Source organism: Oryctolagus cuniculus, chromosome 11 (genome assembly GCF_051225735.1).
Source record: "Oryctolagus cuniculus isolate XC-2025 breed Fujian yellow rabbit chromosome 11, ASM5122573v1, whole genome shotgun sequence".
NCBI classification, from domain to species: domain Eukaryota; kingdom Metazoa; phylum Chordata; class Mammalia; order Lagomorpha; family Leporidae; genus Oryctolagus; species Oryctolagus cuniculus.
In genome coordinates this window covers 23,630,790-23,646,625 of record NC_142877.1, presented here as the reverse complement: position 1 = coordinate 23,646,625, position 15,836 = coordinate 23,630,790, and the positions used below count along the sequence as shown (strand labels likewise).

The 15,836-nt window shown below is 41.3% G+C and overlaps 1 protein-coding gene across 3 annotated transcripts in view; it reads left to right on the top strand.

The window, feature by feature from the left end:
• Positions 1-15,836, top strand: part of ITCH (itchy E3 ubiquitin protein ligase) — a 125,853-nt gene that overhangs the window by 92,039 nt on the left and 17,978 nt on the right. For all 3 annotated transcript variants that reach the window (XM_051846160.3, XM_008256089.5, XM_089308096.1), the window contains 5 exons: positions 1,160-1,319; positions 1,492-1,625; positions 1,946-2,086; positions 13,963-14,083; positions 15,130-15,234. In XM_051846160.3, coding sequence (XP_051702120.3) covers positions 1,160-1,319; positions 1,492-1,625; positions 1,946-2,086; positions 13,963-14,083; positions 15,130-15,234 — 661 coding nt within the window. The remainder of the gene's footprint in view (positions 1-1,159; positions 1,320-1,491; positions 1,626-1,945; positions 2,087-13,962; positions 14,084-15,129; positions 15,235-15,836) is intronic.

Below are 15,836 nucleotides of genomic sequence, written 5' to 3'. Positions count from 1 at the left end.
TAAGGAATAGTGGTGCACTTGATGAGGATCAGCACAGGACTTAGTAATAGGAATATTAGACTTAGTATAGTAATAGTAATAATAGGAATATTAGACTTATTTTAGCCACTCTATTAATGAATTATGTACAACTTGCTTGTACATACTATTTCATCAGTTCTGAGACCACCATTTTCACATTTTAATATATCTAAACTTGAGGTGTATATTACATTATAATTGAAGAAAGTGGTTTATCAAGTAAAAATGCCTTTGGTGTCAATGATGTCTTAGATTTTTGACATATAATAATAAGTACTGGCCGGCACCACAGCTCATTAGGCTAATCCTCCGCCTGCGGCACCTGCACCTGGGATTCTAGTCCCAGTTGGGGCGCCGGTTCTGTCCCGGTTGCTCCTCTTCCAGTCCAGCTCTCTGCTGTGGCCCAGGAGGGTATTGGAGGATGGCCCAGGTCCTTGGGAGACCAGGAGGAAGCACCTGCTCCTGGCTTTGGATCGGCACAATGCGCCGGGCCATAGCGGCCACTTGGAGGGTGAACCAATGGAAAAAGGAAGACCTTTCTCTCTGTCTCTCACTGTATAACTCTGCCTGTCAAGAATAATAATAATAATAATAATAATAATAAGTACTATGTAATTATCATCTCTGTAAAATGGATTCTAGTTGGGGCCGGCACTGTGGCACAATGGGATAAATCATTGCCTGCACTGCTGGCATCCCATATGGCTCTGGTTTGAGCCCTGGCTGCTCCACTTACCATCCAACTCCCTGCTAATGCTCCTGGGAAATCAGCAGAAGATAGCCCAAGTCTTTGGCCCTCTGTACCCAAGTGGCAGACCAAATAAAGCTCCTGGCTCCTGGTTTCAGCCTGGCCTAGCCCCAGCTGATGCTGCCCTTTGGGGAACCAGTGTATTGAAGATCGATCTCTCTTTCTCTCTCTCTGCAACTCTGCGTTTCAAATAAATAAATAAATAAATCTTTAACCAAAAAAATAGATTTGAGTTGAACAGAAGCAGTAAAAAATCAATGTGAGATTAAAAAACTATCTCCAGCTGAGGAGAAGGAAAGTAGATTCCTGAGAAATTTGTGGCACTGCTCTTTGATTTGTTAGCGTGATTACTTGTAAGATTTTTCATACTAAATTTTCTTTTGATTTCAGAGAATGGTTCTTTCTTTTGTCACATGAAGTGTTGAACCCAATGTATTGCCTGTTTGAATATGCAGGGAAGGATAACTACTGCTTGCAGATAAACCCTGCTTCTTACATCAATCCAGATCACCTGAAATATTTTCGCTTTATTGGGAGGTTTATTGCCATGGTACGTACAGATGGAAAGCTGTGCATTTACTTTGCTAATTCAGCAATACTAAATTTTCTTATATGTGCCATAATAGATAAGGAAATTTTTCTAGTGAAGAATTCATCTAAAATTTTAAAATAAAATGACTATTAAATGTTATCTTACATGGTATTGTATCCTTTTTTCATAGGCTCTATTTCATGGGAAATTCATAGACACAGGCTTCTCTTTACCATTTTATAAACGTATCTTGAACAAACCAGTTGGACTTAAGGATTTAGAATCTATTGATCCAGAATTTTATAATTCCCTCATCTGGGTTAAGTAAGTTTCTGCTTACATTAATTCTTAAAATATAGTTTATATGCTTTCATTATGTTATTGGTAGCTTATCCAAACTGTAAGCATATATTGGTTTATTGAATTTAAATTATCTGTACATCAAACTGATTATTCAGTATAAGTTTTATAGAAATACACCTAAGATTTTCAGCAGTAATATGTCTTTGGAGAATAATCATACAATTTCTTGTGTTTTGATATTGTAGCTTAATGTTAATTAGTTAAGAGTTCTTTAGCTAAAGAATTTTGAATTGTAATTGAATTGGCAGTTATAAAAATTCTACTAATTTTCTTTTGTGCAGAGAAAACAATATTGAGGAATGTGGTTTGGAAATGTACTTTTCCGTTGATAAAGAAATTCTAGGTGAAATTAAGAGTCATGATCTGAAACCAAATGGTGGCAATATTCTTGTAACAGAAGAAAATAAAGAGGAATATATCAGGTGAGAATGCTCCTGTTGGACTATAGCCCATTGATAATTATCTAGAAGTACTAATAGATATTATTGGGAAAAAAATCACATTTTTGTTGTTTTCCTATATGGGCATTTATTTTTCATTTCAAGTTTTAGCCCAGAAGTGGGAGTTTTAAGGATAGAATTTCTGCTGAATCACTTTTAAATACCAATTCTGTACCCACCTTGCCATATAACAGATACTTGTAAAATTCATAAGTAAAATGATTGTTTATAGTTTATTCAATCTGATGTTTTAGATTAGCTTATACTTCTAGTCTCAAGAGTTACTAGTTCATTCAAATGTTCTCAACACCAGTTGTGTCCAACAGGGATTAAATTTAGCATATATGCTTTTTCTCAGATTCTGATTTCTAGATCTCCTCTTGGAATTTTTTCATAATTAAAAGTGCACAGTTCGGGCTAGGCATGTGGCACAGTAGTGAAAATACAGTGGCACACCTGCATCCCATGTCAGAATGCCTAATTCAAACCCCTCTTCTACTTCTGATCCAGTTTCTTGCTAATGTATATCCTAGGAGGCAGCAGGTGATGACGCAAGTATTTGGCTCCCTGCCACCCATGTGGGAGACATGAATTGAACTCCTGTTCTTGGCTGTGGCCTGTCAAACCCTAGCTGTTGTAGACATTAAGGAAGTGAACCAGTGAATGAATTATAGCTAGTCTCTTGCTCACTCTGTTTCTCTGCCTTTTAAATAAGTAAACTTAAAAAAAAAAAAAAAGATGCACACAATGTAACTGTTACCAAATACAATGGACAATTATCAGTTTTAATTGGTAAATAATCTATTAAAATTTTTTTTCAGCTTTTCAATTTGTTATTTACTGACTGACTCCCTATGCCCACAATAGCTGGAACTGGGCCGGGATGAAATCTGGAGCCCAGAACTCAATCTGGGTCTCCCACATGGATGATAGGGACCCAATTACTCGAGCCATCAGCTACTGTCTCTTGGGTGCACTTTATCAGGGAACTAGAATGCAGAGTAGAACTAGGACTTGAACCCAGGCATGTAATAGGCCTCAAGTGTCCCAAATAATGTCTTAACTGCTGCACAAAATGCCCACTCCTGTAATTTTAAAAATTTTAATTAGTTTAAAATATCTTCTTTAGATGTGACTAATATATTTTTATTCTTAATGTTTTTTTGTATTGACCTATTTAGATTTTATTATGACATATATAGTGCTTTAAAGAGGGAATGATTGAAGATTACAAAAAAGTAAGAGATCTTACCATGTTTCATAGTCTTGTTATTGGTAGTATGACATTTTAAGATAATGGGCAGCAGAAAAGGATTTTAGTATCTTCTTCAATGTTGGTTTGCTTAAAATATCAAGAGTTGTTGGTTATTTTGTCCCTAGTAGTTTTTTAAAAAAGCAAGGGACTAGCATTGTGACTTAGCTAGTGATTAAACCATTGCTTGCAATGTTGGTATCCCCTATTAGAGTGTAAGTTCTAGTCCTGGCTACTCTGCTTCCTACCCAGTTTCTTGCCGATGAGCCTGGGAAGGCAGTAAAGGATTGCCCAAGTGTTTGGGCCCCTGCCACCCATGTGGAAGACCAGGATGGAGTCTGGAGTTCCTGGCTCCTGGCTTCAGCCTGGCCCAGCCCCTGCTCTCTCAGCCATTTGGGGAATGAACCAGATGTGAAATCTCTGTCTATCTCTGCCACTTTGCCTTTCAAAATAAATCGTTTAAAACAAAGAAAAAAAAAAAAGAAGCATCATTTACTTAGAGTAAAATGTATATATTTTAAGTGCATAGTTTGAATTTTGACAAATATGTATCAACCCAAATGTAGGAATTTTAAAGGTAGAAGTAGTACTAGAACACACTTATAAATACCAGTTCTGTAAATAACTTTACATTACATTGTGCCCATGTAGATACGACCCAAATCAAATTATGAAACATTTCTTTCCTCTTGTCTCCCATTAGGGGCAATACCATACCTATTTCCCTTCTCTTGACCCAGAAGCAACCAGTTTTATTTATTAGTTTAGTTCTGTAACTGTGTGTGATTTTGAACTTCTAAAATGGAAGCTTTTTTTTTTTTTTTTTTAAGATTTACTTATTTTTTGAAAGGCGTATTTACAGAGAGGCAGAAAGGTCTTCCTTTGGCTGGTTCACTCCCCAGATGGCTGCAATAGCTGGAGCTGTGCCAATTCAAAGCCAGGAGCCAGGAGCCTCTTCCAGGTCTCCCACAAGGCTGCAGGGCCCAAGGACTTGGGCCATCTTCTACTGCTTTCCCAGGCCATAGCAGAGAGCTGTATCGGAAGTGGAGCAGCCGGGACTCAAACTGGCATCCATATGGGATTCTGGCACTGCAGGAAGTGGCTTTACCCACTGTGCCACAGCACCAGCCCCACAAGAAGCATGGTTTATACTCATGTCAATTTTTTTTTAATTTAATGTTTGTGAGGTTCAGCCATGTTGGGTATATTAGTTTTTCATTCTTTTTTATTGTTGAGAGTATTCCACAGTATTTACATCCATTATCTTATTGATGAACATGTGGGTTGTTTCTCAGTTTAGGGCTATTATGAATAAAGCAGCTGGAAACATTCTTGTTGAATCTTTTGGTTAACATATTTGTTTTTCTCTTGGGTAAATGCCCAAGAATAATGTCCTGTTTGGGTAGGTCCTCAGCTTTATTAGAAACAGTTACAAAAGTGGCTGTAGCATTTTACATTCCTACTGAAAACATTTGAGAGTTACTTCACATTCTGCCCACTAAGTCAATAGTATCATTGTGGTTTAAATTTCCATTTCTCCCTTGACTAATGGCATTGAGTAACTTTTTATGTTTGTATGTATTGATATTTTTGTAACTCTTTTGTAAAGTATTAGAATGTTTTGTCCATCGTATAACTGATTTATTCATTTTGGGAGTACTTTATGAATCATTTATTTTAGCCCTCTGAATTGTTGTTTAATGGTTATTCATTCATTTGAAAGGCAGAGCAACAGAGAAATAGAAAGGGAGGTCTTCCATATGCTGATTCATTTAAAGCTTTAAAGTACCAACTAGGCACTGTTTCAGCTACAACCCACAGATTTTGATATGTTGTGGTTTTGGTTATCATTCAGTTTAAAGAAAAAAATTTAAGACTTATTTATTTGAAAGGCTCAGAGAGAAAGATCAGTCCATCCATTAACCTATCTTCTAAGTTACCATTAATAGCTGGGGTTGGGCCACCCTGAAGCCAGGAGCCAGCAACTCCATTCTGGTCTCCCAAGAGCCATCTACCCTGCCTCCCAGATGTATTAGCAGGGAGATGGATTGGAAGCAAAGTAGTTGGGACTTGTCTGATGTGGCCATCCCAAGCAACCACTTAACCATCTGTACAACAATGTGTATAGAAGTACATTTTAAAATTTCCAAATGAAATTTTCTAAATATCTCTCTGTTGTTCTCTAATTCAATTCCATTATGATCAGAAAACATTCTTTGTATTATTTCAGACCTTTTAAACATTTTTTTAAGAAGATTTCAGTTGGGGCCAGCACTGCTGCATAGCAGGTAGGGCTGCCACCTGCAGTGCCAGCATCCCATGTGAGCACTGGTTCAAGTCCCAGCTGTTCCACTTCTGATCCAGCTCTCTGCTATAGCCTGGGAAAGCAGTGGAAGAAGGTCCAAGTGCTTAGGCCCCCACACGCATGTGGGAGACCCTGAGGAGACCTCTGGCTCCTGGCTTTAGATCAGCCCAGCTCCGGCCGTTGCAGCCCTTTGCAGAGTGAACCAGTGGATAGAAGAACCCCTTCTCCCCTTTCTCTGCCTCTGCCTTTCAAATAAACAAATAAATCTTGGGGGAAAAAAAGGATTTCGGTTTATTTATTTGAAAATTGGGCCGGCGCCGCGGCTCACTAGGCTAATCCTCCACCTTGCGGCGCCGGCACACCAGGTTCTAGTCCCGGTCGGGGCGCCGGATTCTGTCCCAGTTGCCCCTCTTCCAGGCCAGCTCTCTGCTGTGGCCAGGGAAGTGCAGTGGAGGATGGCCCAAGTCCTTGGGCCCTGCACCCCATGGGAGACCAGGAGAAGTACCTGGCTCCTGCCATCAGATCAGCACGATGCGCCTGCCGCAGCGCGCTGGCCGCAGCGGCCATTGGAGGGTGAACCAATGGCAAAAGGAAGACCTTTTTCTCTGTCTCTCTCTCTCTCACTGTCCACTCTGCCTGTCAAAAAAAAAAAAAAAAAAAAAGTCAAAGTAGGGCTGGTGTGACATTCCATGTATTCTGGGGAAAGCAGCAGGTGGTGATCCAGGTGTTTGGGTCCCTTCCACCCATGTGGCAGGCCAGAAGGAGCTCCTGGCTTGGTCCTGGCCCAGCCATCTGCAGAGTCAACTAGCCAATGGAAAATACCTATGTCTGCCTCTCCTCTTGCTCTCTCTCTGTAACTTTGCCTTTCAATAAATAAATAAATAAATCTGTTTAAAAAAAAAAAAAAAAGGAAGGCAAAGTTACAGAGAGAGAAAGATCTTCCATCTGTTGGCTCTGTCTCCAAATGGCTACAATGGTCAGGGCTGAGTCAGACTGAAACTAGGAACTAGGGGCTTCTTCCTGATCTCGCACATGGGTGGCAGGTGGCCATCCACCCCTGTCTTCCCAGGCCTTTAAGCAGGGAGCCTAATCAGAAGTAGAGCAGCCAGGATTCTTGAATGGATACCTGTATGGGATGTTGACATTGTAGGCAGCAACTTAACTTGGCTGTGCCACAACATCAGCCCTCTTGTTAAACATTTTAAAGTTTGTGGGTTTTTTTGTTTTTTTTTTTTTTTTGACAGAGTGGACAGTGAGAGAGAGAGACAGAGAAAGGTCTTCCTTTGCCGTTGGTTCACCCTCCAATGGCCGCCACGGTTGGCGCGCTGCAGCCGGCGCACCACGCTGATCCGATGGCAGGAGCCAGGAGCCAGGTGCTTTTCCTGGTCTCCCATGGGGTGCAGGGCCCAAGCACCTGGGCCATCCTCCACTGCACTCCCTGGCCACAGCAGAGAGCTGGCCTGGAAGAGGGGCAACCAGGACAGAAGCCAGTGCCCCAACCGGGACTAGAACCTGGTGTGCCGGCGCCGCTAGGCGGAGGATTAGCCTAGTGAGCCGCGGCGCCGGCCCTGTGGGGTTTTTTTTAAAGATTTTTTTATTATTATTTGCAAGTCAGAGTTACACAGAGAGAGGAGAGACAGAGAGAGGTAGGTAGGTCTTCCATCTACTGGTTCACTCCCAAATTGGCCACAACAGTTGGAGCTGTGCTGATCTGGAGCCAGGAGCTTCTTCCAGATCTCCCACATGGGTGCAAGGGCCCAAGGACTTGGGCCATCTTATTCTGCTTCCCCAAGCCACAGCAGAGAGCTTGATTGGAAGTGGAGCATCCGGGTCTCCTACCAGCACCCATAAGGGGATGCCAGCACTTCAGGCCAGGGCGTTAACCTGCTGTGCCACAGTGCCAGTCCTTAAAGTTTGTGTTATAAACCAACATATGGTCTGTCTTGTATACTTGAAAAGAATGTATAAACTATCATTGTTAGATTAATATTTTATAAATGTCAAGTCACATTAAATGATAGTAATATAAAGGTCTTCTATATCCTTTTTATCTACTTCTTCCATCAATTAAATGAGGAATGTTGAATTCTTAACAATAAATTATGTTCTTTTAGGCACATCATTTTTTCTGTGTATTAAAGCTTTTACTAGTACATCCTTACATGTATTTGATGAATTGACTCCTCATTCTTTCTGTTCATATTCCTTATCCTAAAATCTACTTTTTAAATATCTCCACTCCAGCTTTCTTGTGATTACTATATGCATGGTACATTTTCCTCTACCTTTTTACTTTCTGCCTATGAGTTTGGATTTAAATATGTTTTCTTGTAAGCAGCATAATCTTAGGTCTTACTATTTTCATTCAGCTTGATAATCTGTTTTATACTTGGAGTGTTCAGTATGTTTATATTTAGTGTTACTTCTAATATGCTTGGCCTTTGACCATTGATATTTGTTTTTGCTATTCACAAATCTACCTTGCTTTTTTTTTTTTTGGGGGGGGGGACAGGCAGAGTTAGGCAGAGAGAGAGAGACAGAGAGAAAGGTCTTCCTTTCCCATTGGTTCACCCCCCAAATGGCCACTACAGCCGGCTGCGCCAATCCGAAGCCAGGAGCCAGGTGCTTCCTCCTGATCTCCCACGCTGGTACAGGGCCCAAGCACTTGGGCCATCCTCCACTGCCTTCCCAGGCCATAGCAGAGAGCTGGACTGGAAGAGGAGCAACTGAGACAGAATCTGGTGCTTCAGGCGGAGGATTAGCCAAGTGAGCCACAGCGCCGGCCAACTATTTTTCATTTTTTGAAAAAGGTAATCTGGGGTGAACCAGTGGATGGACAACCTTTCTCTCTGTGTCTCTCTCTCACACTGTCTAACTTTATTTGTTGAATAAATAATAAAAAATTAAAATAAATAAAACTTATTTATTTGAAAGGCAGAGATACAGAAAGAGAAGGTGATGGGGGGTGGAGGCGTGGAGGAGAAGAATCTTCCATCTGCTGGTTCACTTCCCAGATGGCTGCAACAGCCAGGACTGGGTCAGGCTGAAGCCAGGATCTTCTTTCAGGTCTCTCATGTGGATGCAGGGGCCCAAGTACTTGGGCCATCTTCCTCTGCTTTTCCCAGGCACATTAACAGGGAACTGGATCAGAAGTAGAGCAGCCAGCGCTGTAGGTAGAAGCTTAATCTTCTATACCATAGCACCAGCTTGTTTTTAATTTTTCCCAAGCTCCTACATGTCCCTCCTTTCCTGCCTTCTTTGACTTTTAGAACAGTTTTTACTTTTGCATCTTTTCATTGATTATACTTGTTTTTTACTTTTTTAGTCGCAAATCCAATGGTTATAGTAATATGCATATTTAACTTATCCCTATTTATCTAAAATTAATACTCTTGTATCTTTCTACAGTACAATTATAGAAAGCTCATGATTCCACTTAACTCATTCAGCCCTTTGTAATGTTGTTGTCATATTTTATTTCTACATGTTATAAATATCTCATAATACCCATATTATTGCTGTAAGTAATCAAGAAACATTTTAAAATATATTATTTATTTGATAAGCACACTGAGCTCCATTCGGCTGGGTCATGCCCCATATGTGGGGCTAAAGCAGTAACAATAATCCAGGTCTCTCACGTGGGTGATAGGAGCCCAATTACTTGAACCATCATGGCTCCCTCCCTGGGTCTGTGTTAGAAGGAAGCTAGAGTCAGGAGATAAAGCCGAGCTTCAAACTGGGCCACCTCAATATGTGGTACAGGCATCTTACTTAACCTGCTTCTTAAGTGCTTGGCTAAACACCTGCTCCTCAAATTTTGAAAATTTTTGTTTTTTTATACTTACATCACCATTTCACTTCTTCCCACAGATCCATTTTGCTTTGAAACTTTGTATTTTAATTTTTACTTATTTATTTAAGACAGAGCAACAGAGTTCCCATCTGCTGATTCACTCCCCAAATGCCCAAAGCCAGGAACCTAGATCTCAATCCAGGTCCCCTCTTTGGTGGCAAGAACCCAACTACTTGAGCCATCACATGCTGCCTCCCAGGGAGCACATTAGCAGAAATGCTGGGATCCAGAGTAGACTTGCTACCCAAACCCAGACATTTCAATATTGGATGAGGATATGCCAAACAGTGTCTTAACAGCTAGGCCAAATGCCTGCTCCATTTCCACTTTATATTTACAGAGGATACTTTTCCTTCAGCCCTTAAAGACTATGCATCCTACTTGGGCTTTGAGGCAGCACCTGCCGGTCTAAATCGGGGTGGTGGCGTCTGGCCCTTGCAGGCTTCATGAGATCGATTTCTGACCATCTTGATGTAATGGCACAACTCACACAATAATGTAGCTTCACATATAGCTTGGGAGGCACATAGGTATCAAAATCACTCACTTCGGCCGGCGCCGCGGCTCAATAGGCTAATCCTCCACCTAGCAGTGCCGGCACACCGGGTTCTAGTCCTGGTCGGGGCACCGGATTCTTTCCTGGTTGCCCCTCTTCCAGTCCAGCTCTCTGCTGTGGCCAGGGAAGTGCAGTGGAGGATGGCCCAAGTGTTTGAGCCCTGCACCCCATGGGAGACCAGGAGAAGCACCTGGCTCCTGCCTTCAGATCAGTGCGGTGCACAGGCCGCAGCGCACCAGCCGTGGCGGCCATTGGAGGGTGAACTAACGGCAAAAGGAAGACCTTTCTCTCTGTCTCTCTCTCTCACTATCCACTCTGCCTGTAAAAAAAAAAAAAAAAAAAAAAAAATTCAGAGATGGCTCTGTCAACTCTGTCCTCCATTATGTTTTGAATGACAATTTTTTTTTAAGGATTTATTTTATTTTATTGAAAGGCCAAGGTAGAGAGGAGGAGGGAAAGACAGAGATCCCATCCACTGGTTCACTCCCTAAATGGCTGCAATTATCAGGGTTGGGCCTAACTGAAACCAGGAGCCAAGAACTTCTTCTAGGTCTCCCTCATGGGTACAGGGGCCCAAGCACTTGAGCCATCTTCTATTGCTTCCCCAGATGAACTTCTTCAGGGTCTCATCCATCGGCATGCATGAAGCACAGTTAGTCCAGCAAATAGGCTGTGCATTGTTCCTTCTTTGTCATCTTGGAACCGAGGGCCTGAAAGAGGTCTTTACTACTTTTCAAGTAGGTGTTTTAAAGGCTTTGGTAACTTCAGCGTTCAACGTTGGACCATCTGTATGGCTTATTCTGTAGACTTTTTCTTGTGGTTATGGGTCATGTTTTACTGCTGCTGTATGTGTAGTGATTGTGTGTGTGTGTGTGTGTGGATAATACATGGTAGGAACTCTGGGTTCTTTTTCCTTTCCACAAAGAGAATTGAGTTTGTTCTGACAGGTAGCTGAAATAAGGACAGATCACTTTGATCCTGTGGAAACTTGCTCGAGCAGTCTTCTTTCTTTGCTTTCAGTTGTAAAATGTAACCCTTATTCCTAGAATATACTCCTTTCAATGGAAAGCACAAGGTATTTACTGAGGCCCTCTACATTTCTGAGATGTAAACTCTTAAATTGTTATCTCTCCAAGACAAGGTAACTTAAAATTTCTACCTAAGCCTTTGATATTCCATTTGTTGCTGTCGACAGGATTTTTTGGTGTCTCATCAGCCTGTGTCATATGCATTTAGGGGTCACCTAAGAATTTGAATTTGTTGTGCAGATTTGGGAGCTCAGTCTTTGTCTTCCTTCTTTTTGGAATTTTCCCCTAGATGTGTGGCAGGTTCAAACGCCCATTTGTATCTCTTCAACGCAGTAAAACTATTGCTTTCTCATTGAGCTCTCATTGTTCTGTCAATCAGAACATGACATCTGGGGAAAAAAACTTGTTAAGTGTAGGTCTGCTTGTTCTAGGATGCTAATATCTTCCTTTTGGGAATCTCATTCCCACCATTTGGGGCCTGCTTTCCATTTCTTGAGGATGCTTTCAAACATTTGCTTTTTATAGTATACCCAGCATTTATAATTGCCAGGAAGATTAGTCCATTACTACCTAACTTGCATTTTCCAAAATTTCAATTCTAAATAAACCTTAGAACTCTAAAAGTTATAAGTTGTTGTCAGAGAATCAAATGCTTAAAATACACACTTGTTGCTCATTAAGAATTTTTTTAAAGATGTGTTTATTTGAAAAGAGTTACAGAGAAAGAGAGAGAGAGAGGTCTTCTATCCACTGGTTCACTCCCCAAGTGACTGTAATGATCATACCTGAGCTGATCCAAAGCCAAGAGCCTAGAGCTCCTTCTGGGTTGGGTGCAGGGGCCCAAGCACTTGAGCCATCTTCCATTGCTTTCCCAGGCCAAAGCAGAGAGCTGAATCTTAAGTGGTGCAGCTGGGACTTGAACTGACACCTATATGGGATGCCAGAACTACAGATGGTGACTTTACTGCTATGTCACAGCGCTGGCTCCTCATTGAGAATTTTATAAAAGTAAATAGTCTGGGGGCCAGCGCTGTGGAGCCTCTGGAGCAGCGGGTTAAAGCTCCGGTCTGCAGTGCCGACATCCCATATGGGGATGCTGTGGCCTGGGAAGGAGTAGAAGATGGCTCAAGTCCTTGGGCCTCTGCACCCGCGTGGGAGACCCGGATGAAGCTCCTAGCTCCTGGCTTCAGATCAGCTTAGTTCTGGCCGTTACGGTCAAATAAAATAAACCTTAAAAAAAAAAAAAGGTAGGCCAGTGCCATGGCTCACTTAGCTAATCCTCCGCCTGCGGTGCCGGCACCCTGGGGTTCTAGTTCCAGTTGCTCCTCTTCCAGTCCAGTTCTGCTGTGGCCTGGGAAGGCAGTGGAGGATGGCCCAAGTGCTTGGGCCCTGCACCCGCATAGGAGACCAGAGGAAGTACCTGGCTCCTGGCTTCAGATCGGCGCAGCGCGCCAGCTGCAGTGCACTGCCCTTAGTGGCCATTTGGGGGGTGAACCAATGGAAGGAAGACCTTTCTCTCTGTCTATCTCTCTCTCTCTCTGTAACTCTGCCTGTCAAAAAAAAAAAAAAAAAAAAAAAAAAAAGTAAATAGTCTATAACATGGAAAAGGTCAGTTTATGCATTTGTGTGATTTTAAGTCTATTAAGATACATAGATGTAGATGAAGGTTGGAAGAAAGGCAAGGGTGAAATCTAGAATATTTTGTACAGAGCTTTCTGTAAAAATACTTTTATTAAAGCAAACTATGAGGAAGAAAAATCAAAAGTATAAGACTGTCGATGTATATACTTGTTTTAGAGTCTGATTCAAATAATTCTAAAAATAGAATCAATCAGAACTTGAGAACTGATTATCTGATATTAAGGAATTATTGTTCATTGTTTCGGTGCATTTTTTTTTTTTTTTAAGATTTTATTTAGTTGAGAGGTATTGTTACAGACAGTGAGAGGGAGAGACAGAAAAGTCTTCCATCCGATGGTTCACCCCCCAGATGGCCACGATGGCCGTAGCTGCACAGATCTGAAGCCAGGAGCCAGGTGCTTCTTCCCGGTCTCCCATGTGAGTGCAGGGGTCCAAGAACTTGGGCCATCTTCCACTGCTTTCCCAGGCCATAGCAGAGAGCTGGATTGGAAGAGGAGCTGCCAGGACTGGAACCGGCGCCCATATGGGATGCCGGTGCTGCAGGCAAATGATTAACCTACTGCACCATGTCGCCAGCCCCTGTTTTGGTGCATTTTATGGTGTGATTGTGTTTTTAGAGATTAACCTCATCTTATAGAGACATATACTAAAATATTTGTGTAAGTTATATTGGTGCCAGCTCTGTGGTGCAGCTGGTGAAGCTGCCGCCTGCAGTGCCAACATCCCATAGGGGCGTGGGTTCAACTCTTGGCTGCTCTACCTCTGATTCAGCTCTCTGCTGTGGCCTGGGAAAGCAGTAGAGGATGGCCCAAGTCCTTGGCCCCTGCACTCATGTGGGAGACCTAGAAAAATCGCCAGGCTCCTGGCTTTGGATTGTCACAGCTCCAGCCATCGCAGCCAATTTTGTAGTGAACCATCGGATGGAAGACCTCTCTCTCTCTCTGCCTTTCCTTCTCTCTCTGTGTAACTGACTTCCAAATAAATAAATAAAAACTTTTAAAAAATTAAATTACATCTAAGGAATAAGTAGAAGCATAGATGAAATAAGGATAGCATTGTGATAGAATTAGTCACATGTACAGAGGCGTTCATTATACTCTACTTTGACATATATTTGAGGCTTTTCATTGTACACATTTAAGGTTTTTATTTCAATATTCAGAATCTAAAGCTTTAGATCTATAAGCTTTCTGATAGCTTTTTTTATATTTCTTTACCAGAATGGTAGCTGAATGGAGGTTGTCTCGAGGTGTTGAAGAACAGACACAAGCTTTCTTTGAGGGCTTTAATGAAATTCTTCCCCAGCAGTATTTGCAATACTTTGATGCAAAGGAATTAGAGGTAATGAGTTTTCCTTTGTTCTCCCAAATCAATGCTGGTAATAATCTTTTCAGGTATCTTAAGGTATCACTTTTTCACCTTTTACATGGCAATAGTATTTTTTATGCTGTCAAGATGTTTTGAAATTTCCCAGTGGTTAAAGAAAACTATAATTTCTCCAAAGATAAGAGCATCAACCCCACCAAAAAATATTACTGTGAGGGCTTTTCTTTTACAGTTGTGTGACTTCTTTCCCTGCATATAACACCATACATGGAAACTAATGTTCATGAGTAATGTAGATACAGTTGTTTTCTCCTTTTTATTTGAAAGGTGGAAAGACAAAGATCTTTATTTCCCTGGTTCACTCCCTAAATGCTCACAATGGGTGGATTTGGACAGACCAAAGCTGAGAGCCCAGAAATCCCTTTGAGTCTCCTACATGGGTGGTAGGGACCACTTTAGCCATCAGCCTGCTGCCTCTCAGGATGCACATTAGCAGGAAGCTGGATTAGAAGGAAAATCCTCAGACTTAGGGGCCAGCACTGGCATAGCGGGTAAAGCTGCTGCCTGCAGTTCCAGTTTCCCATTTGGATGCTGGTTCGAGTCCCAGCTGCTCCACTTCTGCTTCAGCTCTCTGCTATAGCCTGGGAAAGCAGTAGAAGATGGCCTGAGGTCCTTGGGCCCCTGCACCCACATGGGAGACCTAGAAGAAGCTCCTGGCTCCTGCCATTGCAGCCATTACGGGAGTAATAGGAGCCTTTCTCTCTCTTTCCCCGTCTCCTCTCTGTACATCTGCTTTTTAAATGAATTAAAAAAAAAATTAAAAAAAAAGACACAGACTTATTCCAGGCAGTACAATGTACACAAGTGTCCTAAACGGTGTCTTAACTGCTGTGACAGATGCCTGCTCCTAGATAAAATGTTGTACAGTTTATTAGCTGAAGCATGCTGATTTAATATATTTATTAAAGTTGTGTGTGATATTAGTCTTTTTTTTAAATCTATGTCTAACATTTTTTTTGTACAGTCACCTAATGAAACTTTTATCTTTTTCATCTCTGAAGGTTCTTTTATGTGGAATGCAAGAGATTGATTTGAATGACTGGCAAAGACATGCCATTTACCGTCATTACACTCGGACAAGCAAACAGATCATGTGGTTCTGGCAGGTTTGTCTCAAAACTATTTCTCGTGGTATACAAACAAAATTTTTAAAAATTTGCTTATCACATATGGAAATGAGTCACCAAAATGAATACCAGTGTGTGCATTATAATAGACAATTACAGATTTTTACAGCATTCTTTTAATACTTTTACCAAATAAACACAGACTTGTACGTTTGCCCAGAGTGTAAAATAATTCCAGATGTTGAGATTTACCTGCATTTGATTTAAATGCTTTTGGAATTTTATATTTACATAGTGTTTTTCATCATCCATATTTCATTAAGAATTTTATAATGTTCAAGTGCAAGGTCTAAGAGACCTGTGTTAGAATCATAATGGAAATCTCAAAAAATTTCTGCTGTAAGCACCTGAAAGGATGTGCAGTGACGTCGGTCATTATTGAAGTGCAAATCAAAAACACTTCATACCCATTAGTATTATTTTTTAAAATGGAAAATAACAATTGTAGATGAGGATGTAGAAACATTAGAACCCTCATGCATTGCTAGTGAGTGTGTAAAATAGTGTGCCTCTGTGAAAAATAGTTTGGCATAAAAATTTAAACATAGAATTAACATGATTCAACAATTTCACTTCTTGGT